Source organism: Dermacentor albipictus, chromosome 1 (genome assembly GCF_038994185.2).
Source record: "Dermacentor albipictus isolate Rhodes 1998 colony chromosome 1, USDA_Dalb.pri_finalv2, whole genome shotgun sequence".
Lineage (NCBI taxonomy): Eukaryota > Metazoa > Arthropoda > Arachnida > Ixodida > Ixodidae > Dermacentor > Dermacentor albipictus.
Window position 1 is genome coordinate 33,638,982 of NC_091821.1, and position 12,568 is coordinate 33,651,549.

Sequence of the window (12,568 nt, forward strand, 5' to 3'; positions counted from 1 at the left end):
CCTCAGTCAAGTATACTGAATCAAGCAACTCACTTTTTGATGTCACATGTCAGGCACATACCTTAGATAATGTGTGTACCACCTACATCCACACACCACCTGCACCCCCCCCCCCCCCCCCCACATTCTGTGCATTGCATGGCCGCGGTGTGCCCTATCTTCAAAGCAATCTGCGTAGGGTGCAGAGTTGATGGTGCCTCATACGTTTGTGCATGCTGCATTCTCGCCAATCAGTTTGCATTGAAGTGAATGTTTGCAAGTTATACGGCTGATAAAAGTACTCCCCTTACTTCATGTAGCTATCCACACATTTGCTATAGCAATCGATGGTTTGCATTTCAGGCAAAACTGAGGTTCTTAAATGTGGCCACGGAAAAAGAAATCGCTCAAAATTTTACCCCGCATAATGAACGCACCCCCCAGCTTTATGCGCGTCTTTGGGGAAAAAAGTGTGTTCATTATGCCAGTAAATACGGCACATTCTTACCATCTGTTGCAGCATGTGGCAATGGTGCAGTGGCATACAAAGAAGTCACAAAGGAGGCAACTACACAGAAAGAATCATTACAAAACATGGCCCAGTGTTCTGCTCTGGAAATTAAATCGGAAGCCTTACAGCAGCGCACAAGCTTTTGCTTTTTTTTTTCTGCACATGCTTTATAACTATGCACGTGAACTTGTCTAGAGCGGGCACATGCCACTGTCAGCTAGCCAGAGCCTCTGCACTCCCTTCACCTAAGCTATTGCCAGCAAGGCACACGAAAATAATCTCTTTAATCGCTGCAAAGGCCTCAATTTGACCTAGTCAAGTGGCCAGGCCAGCATTCCAGTCTGCAGGACTTGAGTATGAATCTTGTGGGTACTATTGTTTTTCATTATGTAGGTTATGGTGCACAATCTGCATTAGTAGTATAGCAACTCCAAATGGAAAAGACCCTGAAAAATGTCGCTGATGCAGCTATTACAGTAAGTGTCGGAGAATTCACACACACAAAAGCACTTAGAGCAATCAATGAAGGCTGCAGTGAAGAACCACTTTATTTGTCAGTGATGCGATTTGTATCTACATATATAGCTAGTGTAAAATGGTTGCTCATGGCTATGAAATCAACACTATGTACAGAGGGACACAAGTCTGAGCTATATTTCTGAGTGAGAATGTTCATGTGCAGTAGACTAGTGTTTTTCAAGCATGTGCAGCTACAAGACCATAAAGTGCTGAGCACTGGTCAAGCATCTAGGGCCCCATGTAGCTGCATCACTCATACATAAAACAACAATGATCACAGTAATGTAAAACACAAACGTTTCAATTTGTCCAGGCTTCAATAGCAAAAACATATCTGTGATATCAGCATGCAGGCACATTAAACTATGACCCTCACACAAAAAAAGCATATAAAATGACTGGGTAACACAGGAATTGGGTAACAAAAGGGGCCATCACACCAAATTTTCTAGCTTGAATTATGCATTACATGTTAAACCGTACAAGTCCCACAGCAAGCTGGCATAATTTATGTGCATTCAGTGCAGCAGAAAGTTTATATTTGAATTTTTTTATGCCACAGTTCAATCACACAGCAATCTGGCAACACTAACTGGTGATGAAATGAAAATTCATTCCCAGTAATGGCTCCCTCGAAGTAATGGAAGCCAACCTCAAAAGCCATGTTTATATTGTATTGCAAGTGCCAGAATTGATTGCAGGAGCCAGAAATACATCATGATTGCCATGCATCCTTTCATTCTCACATGTGCATCTCCACAATCAGCACAAGATAGTTCCTGCATGTATTCTCTGGTTTATGCTGCTTTTATCACAATAGTGAAATAATAGTGGCCACAATTCAACGGTGCTGCCCTTGCTGCACCATTGTGTGCAAGAGCATTCAGTGCAAGATGTCTGATGTGATTTTGGACTGTTTCGAAGTTGACAACACAGTGGTGGCCCCACACTTCCGAACATCACACAGTCAATAGGCCAAAATGGTGATCTCTGTCGGTTGGAGGGGCTACAAGGCAGCAATTTCAAATTGAAATTTCAAGTTTAAATGTGCGCTGAAAGCTCAGTTTTTTTGTGCGTGTGTAGCCATATTGGCCCCTCTACTCTCAGTTACAACAGTTACAATGATAAACTGAGAATAGTAGGATAACTGTGTCATGCCCCTTCAACCAAAGGAATATGTTGCTCAGTGAGTGCTTCAATACAGCTCTATTTTCAAGAAAGAATGCGGCATGACACTTTCAAATGTTTTGCTCTTATTACATTGTGAGCAGTCAGTGATGTTTGCAAGAATAAAGCTGCCTCATATATATGAAAATGTTGCAAGTTTGCTTTTAAAAAGCATGCACAGATCAAGGAACAATAGGTACAACAAAAACTTCAAGTTCTCCAGTTCTTACTTCAAAAGCACAATCAAATTTGAAGCACCAGTTATAGTACTATCAATCTCCTACAACAGAACACCATGCACAGCATGCAAAGCAGGTCCAAACGATCCAGAGTTCAAAGTAAAAGTATTAGGGGGCATTAGTTTTATGTAATGCTTCAAACATGGTTAAATAGAAAAAAAATGTGTGGGGTTTAAAATTCTGAAACCTCACAGTGGGTTAGAAGGACGCCGTAGTCTCTCATCAAATATACTGTTCTAAGAAACCTACAACCTGTGTAAATACCATGTGCTAACTATAGAGAGCTTTAGCTTGTCCATATATGCATTACCATTTACAGAACACTGGTGGCATAGTTCTGATGAATGGTGAAATCCACAAAAGCTGAAAGTGCTCCCATATTAGGCTTATCTTGAAGAAAAGTAGCGATAAGAACCAACAGGACAGCTACTGACCAATTGCTGTTACATTGGCGCTGTATAAGCTCCTTTGCCATATCATGTGGAGATGTATGGGCATCTGTGGTGAAGGGGTTCTTGGCGAGTTCCAAAATGGCTTTTGACAGGGAGAATGCCTGGAAGATAATGTGTTTGTGGTGGCACAAGCTATTGAGATCGTGGCGAAAGAGGAAAGGGATCTTGTACTACCAGCTTTCCTGGATATCTCACGTGCTTATGACTCGGTGGAGCATTACCTGCTGTGGGCACTGCTAAAGGAACAAGCTATACCTGCAAACTTATAGAAAATCCTAGAGGCACTGTACAGGAGTAATGAAGCTGTAATCCACCGAGAAGGCAAAAGGATGTAACCAGTACGATTACTCAAAGGGCTGTGCCAGAGATGCCCTCTTTAGCTTCTGCTCTTTATGCTTTTTGTTGCTGGCATGGAGAAGCTAATTGAATGTGACATGGGTCTTGCTTTCAGCTACTGTGATCAGGGAACTGCTTGCCCTCATTGCCTACCTGCCCTCTTCTATGCTTGTGACATCCGTGCTTCTGGCCAGCAATGCAAAAGACCTGCAGCGGTTGTTGGACATGTGTTCAGAGGAGGCACAATTCCTTGGCCTACTCTTCAGCTGTGCTAAGTCATCATGCATGGTGATGAACCACGAAAGGACCACTCAATGTACAAAAATGAAGCTCATACTCCAGGGAAACACTGATAAATGTACGACCTGCCACAAGCGCATGGGAGTGACACTGTCTCCAGCAATGAACTACGGTCGACACTATCAAACTGAGCTGACATAAAAAGCTATCTCAAAGTGTACCTTTCTGAGCTCCAGGGCCACTCTGGCCCTCCAACAAACTTGAAGTCGCCAGAGAGCTCTGGAAGGCAGTTGCAGCACCAGCTTTGATGTTCGTGAACTCTGTGCTGTGCCTGTCTTATGTGACAAGCCAATGACTAGAAACACGATAGAGAGAAGCGGGTATGACGCCCCTAGAAGTTTATGGTGGGGTACTTAAGGAAGCGATACAGAGGAGACATGGAATGGTCCTCTTTTGAAGCACAGGATACAGTCTCAAAGCTCACGTATGAGCCAAGGCTAAGCCAGATACCGGACAGGTGCTGGGTGCGTGAAGCGTTAAAATGTATCCACCTGAACTGCAGAAACACCAAATGGATCGCCTTGCTGGGCCGTACGGAGTTCTACCAAGCCACCTCATGGAACCACCGCAAAAAGATAGGCAAGGCAAAGTGCGGGACCGCGTCAATGTTGAAAAGGAAAAGGAAGGTGACAGCAGCAAGGAAACTCGCTTTGAGTCCCTGTACATATAAGGTCAAACCAAAAATTTAATGAAAACCGCTATACAAAAACTCAAAAAGAAGCAAGCTCCCATATGAAGCTAGATCCAGAATGCTGCACACCTGACTGCTGTGAGCAATGTACACACACAACTTTGACGCTATGTGCCTGCTCTGCGGCCTGGCTGAGGAGTCTATACCACATGTTATACTCCATCACTCAGCACTCAAACTGCATGGCTTCACCGGGGACATGCCTAAGCATGGGAACATGAACCTGCCTAATGAAGCAGTGGTTGCTAGCGATGATGCAGGGTTTCCAGGAGCTGACATAAAAAGCATCTGTACTGGGATTCACTATGACACTGGGATGCAGCCCACATAAAAACAACTGTACTGGGATGCAGCAAAGAAATGCAGAAGAAGACTGCAACACTGGTGGCGTGCAAGAGACTTGCAGGGTCAGGCACACCCAGTCTACAGTACCTTGCCACCAGTGACTTTGAGGACATTTTGTATTTGCCAAATCTGAAATTTATCTGACAATCACTCATTGCAAAAGAAAAGGCACCAATACATTATCAGCAGTGGCGTTAGTGGCATCATTTTGCGATGAAACTGTTATTGCAATGACAGGCCTGTGTTACTTAACTGCTGGCATAGAGGCTTTAGAAGCAACACAATTGTGAATGTAGAGTGGTTCTTTTCTTTTCCTTTAGTGAGAACAGCATGACATACAAAAACATTTTTGATGCTTTGTGGTTGAACCACAGGTCACTACCAGTGCTACAGCAGCCATTATCAGGTGCCTGACGTACTCCTATTTCCATAATATGCAATGCACGTACAGACAGGCTAAAACTCTCTTATACGACTAAAAACAATTCCAGTACAACATGTGATGCCTGGAACAGTCTGTGTCATCGTGTCAAAGATGGCATAATCAATAACAGTATCACTGCAAGCAATTAAGGCAGATTGACTTGAACTGGCTATTTATGACATAATATATGCCAGAAAGTTCAAACTCTATCCGTTAGAAGCAGCAGCCCTACTACAAATGGTTCATGGCACTGACGAATGTATACAGTCCCATGTGAGCTGCTTTCATGCAGTGACCCCATTAATGAGTGCTACAGGTAAGCTGTGGATCTACGTATTGTCACGAACAAGTGGCAGCATTTCAGCATAAGCAAAACAGACTTCTGACAAGCTTAATGCTTAATACTACTTAATACTAAGGCAAGGTTAATACTTGGGCAACTTTTGTAAAGTCAATCAGAAAAGTTCACTGTTCGAACTGGTGTACAGCAATGAAATTAAGTGCTAGCTTAGTCAACTGGTTTTTGCTTACGCTATGTGTCACCATGCCTCTTTGGAGCTGGTTTACGGAAACAACAACAACAACAAAAAATATTATGCTCCCGAAAAAGGAAGACATGTCATGTTATGCCATATGTGTCAACTCTAATGCCCGACTGTGGGCTCTGTAGTATGCATTTCTGCACTGGTCTACGTATTTTGACATGAAAGCACTAGATATTATATGCCGTGTCAGTGGCAGAAATGAACCAAACCAGCAGCTAATGGCAATACTATAGCATTGTACAAGATTGCCTAGATCTTGTGAGGAATGAAACATGCAAGAAAACACATTTTCAACATTATGCAGAAAACTTGGTCAATCAAGCAGTGTGAAAACGCTCTTCTATACTGCTTTCCACAGGGACTGATTTCCTTACACGTCATTGATGGCTGTCAACTCCACAAACAGAGCAATAAATATGGAATAAATACTGTACAAAATGAAAAAAATGCTTCCATTAGACAACCACATTCCAATACATTGTTCTCCAATAAGTTCTTGTTTGGTTCTCAGATGCTACAAATTTGTGCATATGCCGCATGCAAATCCAACCTCTGTTCGATATATTTTAAAAATTTGAAGCAATGGTCTCTCAGTGGCAGTTAAGTATATGCAGTTTAAATGCCACAAGTACCATAATCATGTTTACACCACAACTTGAAGTACACAGGCCACAGTAAGCAAGCTACAGAACAAAAGCACACGAAACAAACATCTGGTTGGACTGTATGGTTAACTCTTTCCTTACCGCAGTCAAAGATGCTGATTTTCAGAGGGTTTATATTTTACTTTATTATTAGTAGTATTTCAAAAAATGCTAGCCAGAACATGTTATGTGACATATCAAAGCGTAAATTATTCATTTGCCTGTTAAATGTAGTCAATTCAGAAGCATAATAATAATAATATTTGGGGTTTTACGTGCCAAAACCACTTTCTGATTATGAGGCACGCCGTAGTGGAGGACTCCGGAAATTTTGACCACCTGGGGTTCTTTAACGTGCACCTAAATCTAAGCACACGGGTGTTTTCGCATTTCGCCCCCATCGAATTCAGAAGCAGTCAAATCTTTTTGAGCAATTATTTGGAATGTCAGGGCAGGGGGAGGGGGGGCTTTTGACAACTCAGCAAAAATATTGTATCAAAATTAAAGCACAAACTAACACTTTGAGTGTGACAAAAGCCATGGGCTTAGACTAGAACACTTCAGAATTGTGTGTGTGAGCACCTACACAGGCCACCTGCATATGTACTGGGCAATTTTGCAGGGTACACTGCGATAACAAGTTGCACATCATACTAAGTGAAAATGTTCGACACCCTCAAACCCACCACACGAAGGCTGCTTTGTGCCATTTACCTCCGCCTCCCCCTATCTCCTTGTTGTGCTTTCCCTACTCCACTAATCCACACTCCACTCTGCGCATGCGAGCCTCATTCTCACTAGGAAATCGAGAGGTCGACTCTCACACTGACGTCAGTCACTAGCAGTTAAGTTTCCTGTATCTTAAGGCAGAAAAAAAGAAGAAAAGCACCTTGCATTATATTCTTTGCAGCATGGCTTCAAACATAGTGTGAGCTGTTTTCGCAATGTGGTAAGGAAGTGTTTGTGCAGATATGGCATGTGTGTGCCTATGGTTTCTACCTTATGCAGTTTACATCATGCCATTTTATTTTTTGTGGGCAAGTTTACCAATGCGATGTTTGTGTCATTGGGTCAAGTAGCCATTTCTTAGTCGTGAAATATTGGCATAGAACACAAGGCATTGCAGAGAATACTGTGAAACATTCTGTGCAATATTGTGCAGCATATATTTTTTACTGCTGCGTAGCAGAGCTTCCAGTCCCATTTGTTCTGTCTCCTTCAGGCTTGTTATGCGCTGATTACGAGGTCAGAAAGCATGCGCCTGTCTTATGACTGAAGATCCACTCGATCAGCATCTCTATGCAAGCAAGCTTGTCTAGCTGGACACCATGAGCTACTTTGGGAATTCCTGGATAATGTGTCCAGCAGATGGATATTTAGTGTATTTGCTGCACACATCACTTTCTTATGACTTGGAATGCTGAAGGGAGCTTGTAAGCTCATCTTCAACCATCGATTTTTCCTAAATAGCACTATAATATACTGAGAAGCCAAACTTGGAGAAAGAAGGGACACTGGCAAGGGATAAAGGTGAATTCATATATGTTGCTACAATGTAAATACCATAAGGCAGCTGCAGGATTTGAGTGCCACCTTTAACATCTGCAATTCTTCATCATCATAGAAACTTGCAGAACAACAAATACTTATTGTATGCTTATTGACTCTTCTGCCATGCCATTCAACAAAGGTGAACAGTGTTTGGTTTGCTCCAACCAAGGACAAGCTCATACTTCAGGATCCTATACATGTCCAATGTAACTTGATCAAAGGCAAATGTCCTATACCCCACCAATAGATGCACTGTGCATTCAGCAGATAGCAATGTGACATATTAGGCTTTATATACTTTTACGAGTTGTGCAAAACCCGATACAACTACCGGCTATAAGTTAAATGTATATGTATTGCTGCCCCATAGAGGGTAAGTAAAGCATAGCAGCGGGAGCTGTGAATTTGGTAAAACATAGTTCGCTGAATCTTCGCACACTAAAGGACCAGCAAAAGAATATGCTGAATTACTGCATCTGAAGCAGTTATCCAAAGTGCAGGGTGTGCTGTTTCTTTTATACCGGAAACTACACTTCAGGCTCTTGTCTCATGACGAAAGTGGTTACATCCAGCTGCAGTTTTCTTTGCTCTCCTCCATGTACTTATAGATAAGAAATGATGCCAAAACTAAGAGAGTACCATATTTATTTGAATATAGGTTGACCTTTTTTTTCTTTTTTAATGTTACCCAAAATTAGCTATCGACCTACATTCGTGAACAAAGCAAAAGTACCGAGCTAATGCAGCTTCTCTGTCACACTCGCCATAGAACCAGTGTGGAGATTATTTAGATTGGCTTTAGGAAATGCTGCATACCCGACACACACAAATGCGCCGAGGGCGACGTCATTCGGTGTGCCAAGGATGCCGGTGAAGCATCTGACGAGGATGACTTCTCTGGCACTTTTGACGAGGATGCAGCTTGTCGCATCGACTAGCAAGACTTAGTAGCCGAGCTTGCTGTAAGTAAAGGTGCGTCATGCTCTAAATTTTTTGTTTTTCTAAAAAGATATAGGTCAACCTACATTTGAATTATAATTTTTTTATTTCTCGGCGAATTCAATGTATAGGGCTCTGCCTATCTTTGCGTTCAGCCCATCTTCGAGTAAATACGGTAGCCTTCAGGTTATGCACGTGGCGGCACGTGGTGCACAAATCGTTCTGACCTTGTTTCACAGCATGATTAAAATCATCAAATAAATCGACTGGTCATCTACGGCGCTGTAAGGAAAGAGGTAACTGGCCCTGAACCAAGGTGACATATCACACCACTGTCCCATAGAGCAGGGTAGAAATTTGACAAGGATGTACTATTGTGAGCAAAAGTTAAATACTCTCCAACATTTTTCAAGCCATGATTGGGCATCACTTGATGAAGCAGCTACTGTCCACTCTAGCTTAGGCTGTACGCATTCACATACTTGAAGAACATTTTCAACTTGAAATAATGACACCTTTCCTAGCTGACGAAAAAATTAAATTAATACCGAAGGAGGGGGTCTGTTACTTTCACACACGGGAGCACACTTGCATGTGCATGTGTCCACTGGAAGAAGGCGATGATCTCTTTTATGAGCTGGATAGCACACATTGTAGCTCATATCTCTCATTGATCTGCCTCAATTTTCATCCACAACAACTGCCTCAAGTACTACTTCAGGTGAACTAACTAACTAACGTATCTGGATAATTGTCCTAACTGCCGTGTGGGAGCAATTTTTTTGTAGTTGCCGACTGTTTCAAATGGAAATTCAAAAATAATCAGTTTTGTCAGCCAGTTTGAGTTAAACATTTACACCTGTGTGGCACAGTGTTGCGAGGCCCCATGGAAATAAATATGGCTGTATCTAGCCTTACCAAGGTTCCAACAGGTTCCAAGTAAACCACTTGGAACCTGTTGCATGGTCATGTCTGGTTGTGTAATCTGTTCATGCATTGCACTTCACGCTCTCTACTCCTCTAATAGCCCCTTTGAAGCTTTAGCATGCAGAATAAATAAATAAATAAATTATTAAGTAAATAAGTAAATAAGAAAGTAAGTAAATAAATAGGATGGTGTAGTGATTATTGGGTCAGGTGGTTGTGCCTGCTGAACCTTCAAGGTCAGCAGTTTTGAGTCCAATACTGGACGAATAAGGGATGGCTGATTTTTGCTTCTGCGACAACGGCAGCAACAGTCAGCGGGGGTTAATACAAGCAAACAATGAACAACTTCAAACAATGTTACAAGGCAAAAGCTGTCCAATAACAGGCTTCCCACAACTACAGTTATCAGTTGTAACTTGCTAGCATTGTGAATGACAGCAAATGTGGAGGGTGATGATGATTTGGGATTTGTATGGCGCGGCAGCCGTGCAGGCTATAATGTGCCAAGGCAAATGTGTGGGGAAAATGGGAATATACATGCAAAGCCAGAATGAGAATGGTACTTTTTGTCCCTCTATAGTAAAACCAGTACACATCAAAGGCAGGTAACAGTACCTACTAAAAACTCAGGCTCCCAAAACAATGTGGAATCGTGACTGCAAAGCTGCCTCATCTAAACAGGAATGCATATGATTGCTGAAATGCTGTAGATGGTATTTAGCATATGCTTTTTCACTCATGTTTACTGTACTTGCAGGTCCTTTAGAAGAAGAAATCTCTTTTTTTTATCACCAACTTCACTTACATTGCTGTGTGATATAAGGGACATATATTTCAATCAGCTAAGTGAGAAGCACATGATGGAAACACTAAAGTTGGGACTGGTTTGCACTACAACCACTTGGCAATGCAGCCTGCCAAGGCTCAAGCTACACTAGTTAAATACAAACAAACAGTACAGCTCAGTAGTGCAAATCCAGGTGCTCTCTCAATAAAGCAGAAAGAAAGTTCAGAAGTTTGAGGCAGACCAAAGCCCCATTGCACGATGCATCAAACCTGTAAACTCTGTAAAAGTGCCAACAATAAGGGCGGCAAGAGCCCATTTTGAATGAGTACAGATGTGACCCTAAGCTACCACAACTCTTTCAGGCAAAATGTGTTACTGATGGTACTAACGGCACCCTACTGGGCCATTGACAATAATGCCATGGCAGAACACCGGAGGTCTGTCAGCTAGGCTGAAACAGATGAACTATGTAATAGAGGAACTGCCAATAGCACACATAAACTGGTAGTATACATTCTTCCAAAAGTAAACTTTCAGTTAACTTTTCTCACATAGTAATTTGCAAGCTGGCAAAGCAAGCATTTATGCTTGTGAGCAACAGTGTTAGGTAGCGTACTAAAGAGAGCCTGCCACAACAAAGCTCACGAGAGATTGATGCTTCGTGCGAATATCTGCTGTTCGCTCTGCACAAGGCAGATGCCTTTCTGTCTCTCTTGCTTCATGCCTGCTCAGCTTGACGAAAGCAGTCTAGCCTCAAGGTGTGTTGCTCCTCTCCTAAAACAAGAAGAAAATCACAGCATTAGCATGTCAGCCCAGTTATGGACATGAACATCTTTACTGGCTATTATTAAGCACATTCTTATGGCAGTGCAGCATTTATTACAGAGTAGAACCACTTTGATACATTTTTTAAAGCATATAAACAGAACATAGTAGCCAGGAAAACATTACATGAACATGCCGAATGAATGTGCTGCCACTGTGCAGCACATTCATTAGGATGAACGCATGAACGCAGTAGCATGAACGCCTACATGTATGTCAATGGCAGCACGGCTCACCACAGATGTTTACGTGGCCAGCCAACCGTATGCCTGTGAGCACACTGGCTGACACAATGGCTGGGAAGCAGCCGTTTCGTGGGTGTCGTAGCATGATGGGGTGCACTTCGGGGCATACTAACCATGAGTGCCCACACCAATCCACAGTTCGCGCTGCCTTGTGCCACACCTCATGCCATACTGCTTACTCAAGGTGACACAAGGCTTTTGTAACAGATTGCAAGCACCTCTTATTTACAAATGCTTGTGTGTTCACATTTGCCGAGAAGTAAGGGGACCAGCAGAATATCCTGGGACACACTCCCCATGGCGCTGCAGTGCCAAAGGAAGCAGTTCTCCCTCCTTTATTGCCATAAAGCAGTGCCTCACTGCAACTGCTAGTGGCTCCATTGTCATTGCTCTTAACATGTTTTCTGCAGTAAGCCCTGATAGTATATTGGACTAGTACTAATATAATGACTGTTTTCAATGTATTAGTGTGTTCATTTGGTACAAGGCTTTTACTGTACAATGCAGACATATTTGTGCAAAGCAAAGGACACCTAAAAAACCACTGACAGGAGCTCCCCTTTGAAAAGTTCATGGTTGCTACTAAACACCTCAACCGACAACCAGAAAAATCATGGAGGCTATGAAGATCAACCGCTCGGAAGACAGCTGTGTATGTGCGGATTCAATACTAGTACTATACAGCAAAAAAAATAAAAGTAGGATTATTCCGCAAGGGCTGCATCAAACAGAATGAAGCATGTGGTTATTCCAAAAGGACTTCTTCTTGGGCAAGTTGGTGCTTAGATTTCCTAGGTATACTTTGTGACGCAAAATACATTTCTTGAAAAGGGACAGAAGAAAGGGAGACAGTGAAGCGCCAAACTACCAACTGTTTAATGACAGTTGGTAGTTTGGTAATGACAGTTTAATGAGCGGAAGTTGTATTTTCTTCTATACGTTTGTTCAGGCTGTCATTAAACAGTTGGTAGTTTGGCGCTTCACTGTCTCCCTTTCTTCTGTCCCTTTTCAAGAAATGTATTTTGCGTCACAAAGTATACCTAGGAAACATGTGGTTATTGTTTCCTATAGTGCTGCCTCTTTCATATTTTCTGCTTTTCTGTTTTTCACACTTCACTTTCACAGTTTTTTTTTTTTAAAGT

At 42.3% G+C, this 12,568-nt stretch overlaps 1 protein-coding gene across 6 annotated transcripts in view; it reads right to left on the reverse strand.

Annotated features, from left to right (window-relative positions):
* Positions 1-1,020: 1,020 nt before the first annotated feature.
* The window catches only part of LOC135901038 (polycystin-2-like), a 72,008-nt gene continuing 60,460 nt past the window's right edge, over positions 1,021-12,568 (reverse strand). For all 6 annotated transcript variants that reach the window (XM_065430666.1, XM_065430668.1, XM_065430667.1 and 3 more), the window contains exon 16: positions 1,021-11,130. In XM_065430666.1, coding sequence (XP_065286738.1) covers positions 11,110-11,130 — 21 coding nt within the window. In that variant the 3' untranslated portion in view covers positions 1,021-11,109. The remainder of the gene's footprint in view (positions 11,131-12,568) is intronic.